We start from the raw sequence: 12,565 nt of genomic DNA, 5'->3' as shown, positions 1-12,565 counted from the left end.
TATTTCCTTATGAGATTCAAGAATGATGCCCTCTCTGCACAGACAACCCTATCTACTCCCTACTATTCCCAGAAGGCTTTTCCAAGCTCAGAAGGTTGCACCCAGGGACCTTGCTAGTTTATTTCAAGACCGCTCCTTCAAGAAAAATTCTCTATCTCTCCTGCCCTGCTCCCAGCTGCACAAAGCCACAGCTTTCAGTTTTAGCATCTTGCTCTTGCCCTAGGCACCTGGGATTCCTTCTTCCCAACATTCTTAAGGCAATGATAGCCCACACTTTTGCTATGCTGCACAGGGGTAGGAGCCATCCTCATCCCTGCAGACAGAGAATAAGGCAGGACAACTCCTGTGCCACAACCTGGGTTTGCATTCTTGAGGGAAGTGATGGAGACACTCAGCAAGTTGCTGAGCAACCTGATCTACTTGGATCTGCTGAGAGCTGGAGGTTGGTGTTGAGAGGTCCCTTGCAACCTAAATTTTTTTATGATTCTCTGATACACTGTTTCTGGGCTTGTAGTTGTTTTATTTGATAAAGGTACATCATCCATCCATGTATTAAAAAAATAATCTTTCTGATGAAACTCCAGTCCCCTCTCCCAGGTCTCAGTTCTGCTTGAGCAGTCACTGCTTGGCTCACTTCACACCACCTTGAACCCAGCTCTGCAACCCTCCAACCCAGTAATAGGGTTTGGGTTGTGGGGAGTTTTGCCCCACTGCTTAGCCACCTATGCCCATGAGGAGGCACAGAAATCCCTGGTCCTGGGAGAGAGCCACGGATTACTGCACACCAGACCAGCACAGGCAGGAGCAGACCTCATACATAGCTTAAGTGACCTGACCATCTACTGCCTCTTAGCCATGCTTTCTTTAGCAATGGTGGAGAGGGCAGTTCTATGTCTCCTTCCTATGTTCATCCCAAGCTCAGGAGCCTGTCCTTACATCCACTGTGGGGAATTTAGCCTTTGTTCTATCGAGAAATGCTGCAATGACTGATTTGAGGTTAGAGCCAGCTGCCTGCCTCAGAGTGATGAATGGCAGAGGAAAGGAGGACCTGGATCCTGCATTGCTCCTGAATCAGCCACAGCATAGCCTTGTCCATCTCCAGCTTCACCTATGAGGACATACGAGAAGGACCAGCTCAGGCCCAGAGGACCCCAGAGGACAGAAAATAGTGAGACAGAAATACACTCTGCAGAGGCAAAGGATCTTGGTCATTTGTGAGACCAGAAAGGACGGCTTGGTAAGTGGGTCAGAGACCCCTGGATTATCAGGAGAAAAGTAGGGAACATGTTTTTAACCTCAGGTCTGACAGCAAGAGAAGGGTGCATCAGCCAGGGCAGAAGAAAGGGCATGAGACCTGCAATGATTTTTGGAGTCTCTTTAAACTGGCTCACAGAACCACAAGGCCAGGGAGCAAGGGTGTTGGCTCACTCCCTAGGGACATGGCATCTGAAATGACAGCCTCCAGAAAGAGCCAGGAGCTACCCCATACAGTACTGTGACAGGGAGATCCATGCAGCCACAAGTGTCCCAAAGGCCCCACAAGAAGCATCCCAACACCAGCAGAAATGAGGATAAAGCCTCTTCCCATAGTCACAGAGAGAAGTTACAAAGGGTCTGGCAGTATTTGGGCTTGCAATAGGGCTGTGCCCTCCTCAGCACTACCTGTCCTGTTTCTGAGTGCTGGTGTGAGATGATGCCAGTGCTTGCATGGCACGGGCTGCTGCAAGCAGCACACCATCGCTCCCCTGCAGGGCTGGCCCAACACAGCCCTGCCTTCAAATGCCTGTGGGTGCCAGCTGAGCCAGCCAGACAGGAGACAGCTCAGACCCAGGCAGGGCCATCACACCAGTGCTCAACACCCAGGGTTTTGTTGATGTGTTTGGTGCCCTGGGAGCCCTTCCCTGCTGCCCAGTCAGCGCTGGTGCAGCTCCGCAGGGTGCAGGTCGAGGGGTTTGCCGGCGCGATGACCGGCCAGGGCCTGGTTCAGAGTCCTCACAGCTCACAGCTCTGTGGTCTTCCTTGGCTCAATCAAGATGGTGTTGAGCATGCCCACCTGACACTCCTGGTCTTGGAGCTTTCTTGCAGCCTGTGAAGGGCTTTGGCACCAGTTCGACCTTTGGCGGCCTCTCTGCCAGTTCCTCAGCATTAGCAGGACAGTGACGAGGACCAGCACTGCTGTCAGCACCCCGAACACCAGCACTGTCACCAGCTGGGCTTCACTCAGCCCTGAGTCCCTTTGGGTCACCACCTCTTTCACAGAGATTTTCAACAACCCTCCCCCCGGCTCTTTCTCACTGTGGTTGGCCACACGCCGCCCTGTGACCACAGTCCTGATGGGCTCCGGCTGAGTCACCCCCGGTGTCTCACTAGTGGTGCTTTTCACACCTCCAGCATTCTCATGGTTTGCAGGGTGGTAGAGGGGAGACCAGGTGGGCTCAGGGACGGAGATCTCACAGGTTTTGCCAGTGAAACGGTCAGGACACAAGCAGTCATAGTCATTGATGCGGTCGTAGCACTTTGCCCCATTTTTGCAGGGCTGGCTGGCGCAGTCATTGACGTTGATGGTGCAGAAACGCCCCTCAAAGCCCAGCTGGCACTGGCAGGAGAAGCGGTTGACGCCGTCGTGGCAGGTGGCCCCGTTGGCACAGGGGCGCATCAGGCAGTCGTCCACGTCGTGCTCACAGAGAGCCCCCACAAAGCCAGCGAGACACCGGCAGGTGAAGTTACTGGCAAAGCCATTTTCATCTTGACACTGCCCACCATTCTTGCATGGAGACCTGTGTGGAGAGAGCAAGGATGGGTCATAGCCCTGGAGACCAAGAAGCTTCCCCCACCCCAGGGAGGCTTGCATGGTCAGTGTGTCCAGCTCTCTCTGTGGGTCCTATCTCTAGGAGAAGACTGGGTGGGAGTTTTTGTCTCCTTGAGTGAGAGGCCACAGGACCTCAAAGGCTGTGGCTGTCCACAGGCCCATCACCCACCAGGGAAAGTCTTCAGCCAAATGATCTGAAGAGGAAACATGCCCTCCTGATGCTCCCCAAAGGTATCATGGATGTCAGCCCATCACGCCTACAGCAGTTTGGCTGCCTGGGAGATAGGATGTCCCAGGCATTATGAACAGATTCCTGTCCTCCTACAGCAGGGACAGGAATCTGTTCAGATTGCAACAAAGCCCTTGCCCTGATAGGATTGTGCACTACACGCTGCTAAACCAAAGCCAAAGGTGATTTTGGCTTAACTTCATTAGTGTATGGAAATTCACAGAAAACGAGCCAAGCTGGGCCTCCACTTGTCTGTGTGTGACCCAAAGTTAATGCTGTGTATAATCTCACTGCAATGTCTCACCCTGCCTTCTCACAAGGTCCTGTCTTCATCTCGCAGTCCTTCCCGTGGAAACCTTCTGGACACAAGCAGGAATACTCCCCATCTCGATCATAGATGCACTGTGCCCCGTTCTGGCAGGGGGACTGGTGTTCGCAGATGTGTATGTCTGAGGGGAAAAAACGGTGGGAATTAGGGAGAAAAGAAGGTTGATGTGGCCAACTCAGTGCAAACACAACCCACCAAACCCCCTAGGATGGAGAAATGGCAGAAGCTTCTCTCTTCTCCCCTCCAGTAGGCATCTGTAGCAACAGTGCAGTGCCTGTGTGGTTGTGAAGATGCAGTGCATGCCAACTGTCTGACCAGTGGAGATTCCCTGGTACAGATGAGTCTCTGGGACAGGAGAAGGGGAACCCCCCAGCCACCTGCTGAAGGCAGGAAGCCTTGGGGAGAGCAGGGGAGTCCTGACACAGCATGGGAAATGAACAGTGAGTTCATCTGTTCCTTTTCCTGAGACTGGCCCATACAGCCAGGGAACAAGTGTCAGCAGTCTGACCCCTTCTGCAGGAAGGGAATGGTCCCTGCTGTGGCAGCCAGGCAACATCCCATCTCCCAGGCAGCCAAAACGGCATCGCCCAGGTGGCTTCTGGCTATGCTGGCTGACATGTCCATGAGGATGTGCTGGGCTTCTGCCCTCACACCAAAGGCGGGGAGGTCAAGCCCACGACTCACCTTTGTCACAGAACTTGCCAGCCCAGCCGGTGTGACAGATGCACTGCCAAGGTTGGTGGCACGTCCCGTGAAGACAGCCCGGCATACGCACGCATTCCTCGCAGTACTCCCCCTCCCAGCCTGGATCGCACCTGCAGGAGCACAGGGCATAGCAGCATCATCAGATCCCAGCAGCAGCTGCAGAAAAGCTGGCTGCGTGCTGTGCAGGGCTCCCACAGTGCTCAGAAACCCTCCCAAAGGCCCCATGGACCTCCTAGCTCCCTCCTCCAGAGGAAAGTACTGGCATCTCATCTGTCCAAGGAAGCAAGCAGGAGCAGACACCCTCTGCAGCCAGGGAGGGTGAGTGGCCAGCAGCCAGAGCTCAGCAGCTTCACTTTCACTACCCAAATCCCTCTGCTCTCCTCCAACCAGCTGCTCTGTACACACCACTGCATTAGCTCAGCAATTCCTGTGCTTCCCACAGCAGGCAGCCTCTCTGAAAGGCAGAGAAAAGCCCACCCCTAACCCTGAGCTTCCTGAAGGAAAAGGACAAGAGGCTGCTGAGGTCCTTGTGTTCCACTGCTCCTCTTTTCATTATAATGTGTGTCATTTTTTGTCTGGAGTGCATGGTAATCCAGCTGTGAGACCTTGCTTGCTATGGCTGGTGCACAGAATAGACTTATCAGCCAGCTCACAAGGACAGCACAATGAGAAAACCTGCAGCACACAATGAGCCTTCTGGCCCCAGAAGAGCAGGGCAGTGGCAATAACTAAGTAAAGCCAAGCTGCATTGCTCCAGTGGCAGGCATCCCTCAGACCTGCCAGCTCCAAGGAAAAAAGCAAGTGATAACAAGATGAGAGCTGAAAGGAGGTGGCACCAAGCCACAACAAAAGATGTACTCAAAACAGTACAAAATGAAACCTAACAAAAACAACACGGTTTCCAGATTAAGAAAGAGGGTTCATTTTCACGGCTGGGGCTCAGGACAGTGTGCGGTGACTGCAGTTTTTTGGGCTGGTCCACAGCTGCACTTTCAAACCTGAACTGGCTGTTGTCACTGTATGTTGTTCCAAAGAGATGAGGAATGAGGAAAATGGTTATGTATATGTATATGTATATGTATATGTATATGTATATGTATATGTATATGTATATGTATATGTATATGTATTAATTAGAAGCTTTTTAATGGGATTTGAGGTGATACCATGTGCCTGGTATAGTCTGGGGAAATACATTCATACCTGGACAGCCCTGAGCAGAAGGATGTGGACAGCCTTACCCCCCAGTACCTGCAAGGAGCAGGCGTCATCAACCCTTCCACTTCTCCAAAAGGGAGCTGGCCAACCTAAAAATTGCCAGGGAGAGGGCCAGGTAAGTAGCTAAATCTTCCTGAGTTTAAGGTGATTTTGAGGTACTGCCAAGCCACAAGATTCAGCAAATGCTCTGGAGGCCTGAAATCAGCAGCAGCAACTCACGTGTGCAGCTGGGACACCGGCCACGTCCTGACCTGTGGCCTTTCTCCCCAGGGCAGCACCCTGCTCCCCCCAAGCAGCCACAGCTGCTGAAAGGGCTCAGGGACGAGCCTATGCAGCTGCAAACAGGGGCCCATCCAAACCAGAACTGGACACTCCCTGACGTGGCAGTCAGCAAGAACAAGTGGCCCAGGTGTGGTGTGGCACTGGGGGCTGTCCTGTGAAAGGAGACTGACTGTGCCCTGGTGAGAAGAACAGGGTGGCACTGGGCAGTCTGTCCCCCTTGCAGCCACAGGTGTCCCAGCCAGCCCAAAGCTAGCCTTTGCCTCCTGGGGCTGCCTTACAGAATGGGGGCTCCAGATGGTGCTACAGTGGGACAACAGGCAGTGGGTCTGTGGCAGTCCAGAGCAGTTATATGGGTGCTTCCCAGGCTGAAGTGCAGGGTCAGGCTCTGAGCTTTGACCCTGCAGGATCTGGGCACCAGCTGGAGCTGGGATGCCAAGTACCACATATGCACTTCTGCTGCTGTAGCTCACAGCTTGCTGGGAAACCCTTTATGAATACATCCAGAGATCCCCACCACAGCTCAGGCTTCTGAGAGGGGATCCCTGAAGCCCTCAGTTAGACGCATGGCTGGAAGCTCTTCTCTTCCTTGCCCCAGGGAGAGCACCTCCACCTCAATCAGCAAGGAGGCCAAGCAATCTGACCAACCCTCATGCCTGCCCTGCTGCCTGATGACTTTCCCTCATCATCTCTGAGCCTGAAGGCTGCTTCCCATCACCCAGGCATGGCCAGGTTGGACTAGGCTTCCCTCTAGACAAAAAGGGCTCAGCAGAATAACATTGGTCAGTGTATGAAGGTGGGCACCCTGGAAGCACAGGAGCAAAGGCTAGAGATGACCAGCAAGAGGATGAGGCATCAAAATCTCTCACTCCAGAAGGTGTCAGGTAAGAAGAGAGCAGAGTCATCGATTCCAGTGGGTGAGTGGAGGAGGAGGTGCTTCAGCTCTGGGCACGGGTGTAGGCACCAGGGACACAGTGTCAAGGGAGGGAAAGCAGTTACAGTCAGGAGCAGCACAGAGCCAAAGACAAGCCATACCTGCACTTCCCATCCTGGTCACAGCAGCCGTGGGCGAGATTGCAGCGCTCACTGCAGTCATCCCCTACAAGACAAGAGACATGTGGATTTCGATTAAGCAGAGACTGTAGAGGATTCCATGTCTGCCCATGGCACTGGGTGTTTCCTTAAGTGTTCAGCCTACCTGTCCCCAGAACTGTAAGGTGGGGGAACCTTCCTTTCACTGCTGGATGCCACACAAGAAATGAGGATTTTACAGTAACCCAACCAGCAGTAACACTGTCTTTATGAGAAATGGGGCTCTACTTCAAAACTGCCCAGTCTCTGGTCATCTTCCCCACCTTTTCTCTGCTGCCTCCCTTAGATTTCGGGCCCTTCTGGGCAAGACCTGGGGTTGCCCATGCATTAAGACAACCTGTGTGATAGGGACTGGTCCACCTGGGATCTTAGTCCCAGAGTCTTGCCGCAAGTATAGTAGGAAAGCTCAGTGCCAAATACTGCAAGGGGCACAAAGGATGGAAATGGAAAGAATGGTTTTTCTTTACCTCCCAGGATGTTGCTGTCCCCAAGGACAGCTATTGGCACAGAGCGGTCTGACAGGGGCTCCTGCCCTCTTCCAGTTGCCAGCACTCCCCTTCCAGCACAGGGAAGCAGGATTTGGCATCACATGGGGACAGGTATCCAGTTCTGTTTATTTATTTAAAAGCCACAGAAGCTGTAATTGAGCCATGGCCTCGCTGTGCCACTTCTCATACTCTTCTTTGTGCCAGGTGTTCCCTTTCATCTCCACCTTCCCCTCTTCCCCATCACTTGCTTGCATTTTAGCTCCACAGGGCAGCTGGCTCACTCTGGCTCCAGGAGCAGTAGAACTAGAGTAAATGTCAAGAAGCAGAGGCTTTCTCTAGAAGTCTTATGCAATCCCAGGCCAGGCCCAGGAGGTGAATGTCCTTACCTGAGCCCCTCCATCCTGGACCAAAGCAGATTAAAGCCCCCATGCCTAGGGATGCACTCAGGCTTTCCCAAGCAGGATTTTGTGCTGTCTGGGAAAATGAGCAGGGGGATAAATCCCCTGTGCATGCAATTTTACTGCAGTGAGGCAGCAGGTCCCACTGCACAGGGTAACAGCCTCCTAAAACAAATCACTATGGAGCTGGAGCAGCATCCTGGGAGTGCTCAGCCCCAAACCTGGGTATTACCACCTTTCCTTTTGTAACCATCTCTCCTGGCACATGGATTTGGGAATTAATTTCTTATTTGGAGGAGGGATAGAGCAAATTAATCTTTGGGAAAGGATTTTGTCTCACTAGATCCAGGATTAGCTGTTCACTTTTGGGACCTTCTTCCCCCTGAACAAGCTCATTGGTTCACCCTAACTGAGGGAGACAGAGCAGCAGGGATGTCTCTGCCAGTCTGCTCAGGCACTGCCACACCTGTGGCCAAGAGTTTCTAAGGTGCCTCCAGTGTCATACCCCAGGTGACTAATGACCGTGCAGCATTTTCTGTTTTTCCAGGTCAGACCATTTCTATTTTGTATGGAAAACTGAGGAGACTTCAGCAATGCCAAGGACAGGTTTGGAAAGACGGATATGAAAGAGAAGGACCTATGTCTACAGAGACTCACCTTGCACAAGCTGATGATGGGCCAAGAGGATCCAAATCAAGGACATGAGCTGGAGACAGAAGCTCCTGAGCATGGTCAGTGTGGCCCCACCGAGATGAACACCTACAGAGAGAAAAAGAGCAAGCTCAGCAAAATCCCTTGGCTTCAGGGATTCACAGCTTCATTTCACACATCCTTTCCTCTCTACTGCCTGGGAGTTATGAGTTGAAACATCAAGTTTTATACAGACTTGTCACCACACTCCCCTCTGTCTATCCAGACTCCTTCCTCTAAGTCAGTGTTAGGGCACTAAGAATTAAAAAGCTTTTGAAAATGTGTGTACAGGAGAACCAAGTGTGCACACGCAATCCTGACTGTGTAATAGCTCAGGCTGTTACACCACATCTTAGAGCACCCACCCCTGGTAGCTGCTGTCAAGAGATCAGAAACCTCCAGAAATACCAACCCAACTGTGGGGACCTTAATCTTCCCTCCTTATATCTGCGAGGCTTCAGCTGTGTGTTAAACAAGGTCCTCCTGCACACGTTTGAATGAATGGATGGGCTGAGTGTTCTTCACAATGCCCAGGCTGCTTTTCAAACCCTGCAGGACAGCAGGGAGTCCAGCAGATCTAGCAGAGGACCAGGCAGTAAACAGCAGCCCTCTTTCATTGTCCAAGCAAGAGAGTGTAGCAGCAGGCACTAGAGCTGGGCTGCAGCCCCAGGCAGGAAATGTGAACACACACCTCTCACTAGGTGTGGTCCTTTTCCTCAGCTGTCCTGCAGAGAGCCCCGTCAGCCCAGGGTTCCTGCACCCATCTATTTTCCGACCGCCTCCTGCCCTCTTGAAGCAGCATTAAATACTTTCCAAAAATGCTTCATTCCCTCCCAGCCTTCTGGGGTTGTTAAGGGCAGGAAATTCGAGGGTGATATCATAAATATATTACTGTAATGAGATGGGAGGGGTTAAAGAGTTCTGTTAGGAGAATGGTGAAGGTATGGAGCAGACTCTATCCAGCTGCGTGGGTGTGATGAACAGGGGCCATTCCACTTTCAGCTTGACTCTTTAGCTCTGGAAGGTTATGTTTGGTCTATAGTCGTGTGAGAGACTTCTAAGATGGAAACATAAGTCCTCCCACCCACCTACATGCACACATACACTGCAGGAAGAGGTTTTGGGGTGCCTGCTAAGAGCTTCACCTGCCTGGACTGGACAAAATAGCCCATAAAAACAATGATGTTGCTTGAAGCATCTCTCCAGCAAACAAACCACAACCAACGAAGGAAGCAGCACTTTCAGAGGGGCTACAGGATGTTACTGTCACTGCCCCAGCCAAATTCCACCATGGATTGCTGCATCCTCCCTCCCCACAGTCCCTTTGACACTACGCTTGCAGGACCCTCCTTCACCTCCTGCCCCTAAACACTGGGCAGTGGCAAACAGCTGCTGCATTTCAGGAGAGGGTGAAGCAATTGCTATGAAACTTATAAAATAATTTAGGGCTGAAGAGTGAGTATCATGTTCCTGCAGGGCTGTGAAAAGCATAAGCTCTGATCACACGCCAAAGGCTGTTTTCCCCCCCGCAGCTCCCCACTCGAGGCGCAGCCTCTCAGACCTCCGGACGCAGCCATCCCATGGGTGCTGCTCCCAGCAGAACCCCCGGGGTCGCCCCGGACCCCGGCATCCTGGGCGGCAGCTGGTTCCCAGGAAAGGTGTGAGCAGCTCCCACTTGGGCAGGCCTGGCTTTGGGTCACAAGGACACGGGCGAGGGATCTCCCTCCGTCCCACTCGTCCACCTCTGCCTGGCCGGGCTGGGGGCTACCAGACCTCCAGGTACTGCGAGGTGGCCCCCGAGTCCATTAACGTCCCTCTCGAGGGCATAAGAGACCGCTGTGCGCTTGGGGACTGCCAGGGACATCCCCAGGAGTGGGGTACCAGGCACTGCCCCTAGTCTGAAGCTATCGGGACCCCTCCGGGCTGCGGTCCGGGGCAGGGCTGGGAAGCCGGGGGATGCCGCGCCGCTGCGGCTCGCCGCGCTGCCCCCGCCCCCTCCCCCCAGGGCTTTGGGACCACCCCAAGCCCTGCTGCCCCCGGAGGGCACGGCCGCGGGGGTGCTCGCCTTCCCGACCCCACCCCACCCCACGGCCGTCCCCGCAGGCACCCTCCGCGGAGCCCGCCGCTGTCCCTGCGGCCGGGCGGCGGCGGGGAAAGGGCACCGGCGTGGTGCGGGTCCCCGCGGCGCTGTCCCCGGGCCCTGCTCACCTCGGCGTCGCGGCGGCTGGCGGGGCTATCGCGGGGCGCGGCGGGGGCCGGCCATGCCCGGAGCGGCGCGGCGGGGCTGGCGAGGCGCGGGCTGCGGAGGGAGCTGCCGCTGCCGCCGCCGCCGCCGCTGCCGCCGCCGCGTGTGCCGCGCCGCTCCGCCCGCCGCCGCCGCCGTGCAGCCCCGGCCGCCTGCCAGCGGCTGCGTGTGCCTGCACATCCCGCTCCCTCCCCGGGACAGCCCGCCTCCCGCCGCCCCAAACCGCAGCAGCCCCCGACCCGGCCCGCCCTGCCCGCTCACCCCTGCCCGCTCACCCCTGCCCTGCTCCGCCGCCGGGGGCGGGGGGGGACCCCGGCACGGCCCGGGGAGCTGCGGCTGCAGGGCTCAGCGGCCCCCGGCACCAAGCGCAGAGCATGGAGAGCTGTCCGGGCTGGCGATCCCGCAGGGGCGCGGCCTTACTGGGGGGACCCCCGCCCGGGGCTCGGGGCGCGGTGCCGCCGGGCGCTGAGCGTCTCAGCTTGGAGCCCCTCTCAGAAATAGGTGCACCAGGGTCCGAGGCTTCGTTTTGCTCAGATTGTCTGAAATAGTACTAATAAGCAAAAACACCTACTGCAGCCCCTCCCTGATGTCCCCTCCACTGGCAAACCGTAGGGTTAAGAAGCCCCATCTTTAAAATAAAGGTTTAACTTGTAGTAGTCACCCCACAAAAAATAAGCTATCCAGAGAAGCTGTGGTCCCCAGCATTTCTCTCGTTACCGCTCACGAGATTCGGACGTCAGCACTCCAGTGGACTATAAGAAACAATAAGGCAACTGTAGGAGAGGGTCTGGGCTGTCACATCTTCAGAAGAAACTGCTGCCCACTCCTCCTCACCTTGCATCGTCTTTCTGCTAATTGACAGGACCGTATCACCTTTAAGGGTCCTAGCAATTCTTAATTAGATTGCAAGTTCACATCAGTCAGCTCTTTTCTACTCCTGTATCCCATAAGGTTTGCTGTTTTTCACCAGGAAGGAAGAAGAACTATGCCCTACCAGCACATAATGGATGTTTTCACACTGTCTCATCTCAGACAAAGCTCACCCCATCCCTGCTACCTTCTCCAGTCCCTGCAGCCCTCTGCAGTTCCTGCTAGCCATGGGCAGCTCTGCAGGGTCCAGGACCCAGTAACAGCCCAGGAGCAACCCCATCCAAGCCAAGGTCTCTCCCAGCTCTGAGCAGGGACCCCTGCTTGCTCATCCTTGGCATGGCTGGACAACGTGAATGAGTGATAAAATGGGGGCCTACCACTCTGCCTACCTCTGCAGGAGCTGCCTTCTTCCTGCCTCCTTCCTGCTCTCCTGTCAGCCAGGAACCCTGTTCCTTTCCTTGCTCTCCTCCTCCTGTCTCTATCACCCCATAGACAGAGGGATAGAGAAATCCAAACCTCCTGCTTAGGTTGCTCTATCAGCTCTTTGGATGTTTATGAGACAAGTGTGCACCAGCTCTATCCTGAGATGCTTCCTGTGATTCTACATCCATTCTCATCCCCTGATCCCTCATAGTGAACTCAGCCTGCTTTTGACGGACTCCTACCACATCTGGAGCTTACAGTAAACATGAGAGGGGAAGGCTGAGGGCAAAGCACAGCTCTTGGTACTTGGTTTAAAACCAGACATTTTCTCCTTCCATTGCTACAGCTGTAGGATTGGGACTGATCCATGTTTCTGCTCTGACACCCACAACACCCTGCCTTGCACTCTTTGCCAGTCATGGTTGGAGGCCAAGGGTTTACTGGCGACACCTCCAACACTCTGCTCAGCCTCACCCTCACTTCCTCTTTGAAATCCTACCACCTTCAGTAACTGTGTCAGATAGAACACCACCTCCTGCAGCATCCTCGTCTGCTCCCACATTCCTCTGCTGGGATCTGCCCTGGACCTGACTGCACTGTACTGAAACGTCATTGCACAGCCATGCCCGGGTGCTCTTAACTCTCACTTGGCTAAACGTGCCTAAGAAAACTCCCTGGGTGCTGTGTGTGCATTTGAATGGGCAGATAGGAGGGGGCCTGCAGAGGGACCATATACTGATACCCGTAAGTATCTGCACAGCATGAGCACTGTGAGAGAGGGAGATGGGGTT

The 12,565-nt window shown here is 54.5% G+C and overlaps 1 protein-coding gene across 1 annotated transcript; it reads right to left on the bottom strand.

Moving 5' to 3' along the window:
* Positions 1–298: 298 nt before the first annotated feature.
* DLK2 (delta like non-canonical Notch ligand 2) lies at positions 299–8,305 on the bottom strand. Its single transcript, XM_056488295.1, has 5 exons — positions 8,204–8,305; positions 6,604–6,667; positions 4,051–4,181; positions 3,343–3,487; positions 299–2,777 (listed from the first exon to the last, which is right to left on the bottom strand). Exons 1-5 carry the CDS (start codon positions 8,274–8,276, stop codon positions 2,000–2,002), a joined length of 1,191 nt encoding a protein of 396 aa, XP_056344270.1. The 5' UTR covers positions 8,277–8,305; the 3' UTR covers positions 299–1,999.
* Between the last annotated feature and the right edge of the window lie 4,260 nt (positions 8,306–12,565).

The sequence above is a fragment of the Oenanthe melanoleuca genome, chromosome 3 (assembly GCF_029582105.1).
Source record: "Oenanthe melanoleuca isolate GR-GAL-2019-014 chromosome 3, OMel1.0, whole genome shotgun sequence".
NCBI classification, from domain to species: Eukaryota; Metazoa; Chordata; class Aves; order Passeriformes; family Muscicapidae; genus Oenanthe; species Oenanthe melanoleuca.
This window is presented reverse-complemented; position numbering and strand designations above follow the sequence as displayed.

What these genes read in the sequence shown, in the direction of transcription:
- DLK2 (XM_056488295.1), bottom strand. Translation starts at nt 8,276, where the DNA reads ATGCTCAGGAGCTTCTGTCTCCAGCTCATGTCCTTGATTTGGATCCTC. An exon ending in CCATCATCAGCTTGTGCAAG is followed by an intron (nt 6,668 to 8,203) that starts GTGAGTCTCTGT and finishes CTTGTCTTGTAG; the next exon opens with GGGATGACTGCAGTGAGCGC. An exon ending in GACCAGGATGGGAAGTGCAG is followed by an intron (nt 4,182 to 6,603) that starts GTATGGCTTGTC and finishes GTGCTCCTGCAG; the next exon opens with GTGCGATCCAGGCTGGGAGG.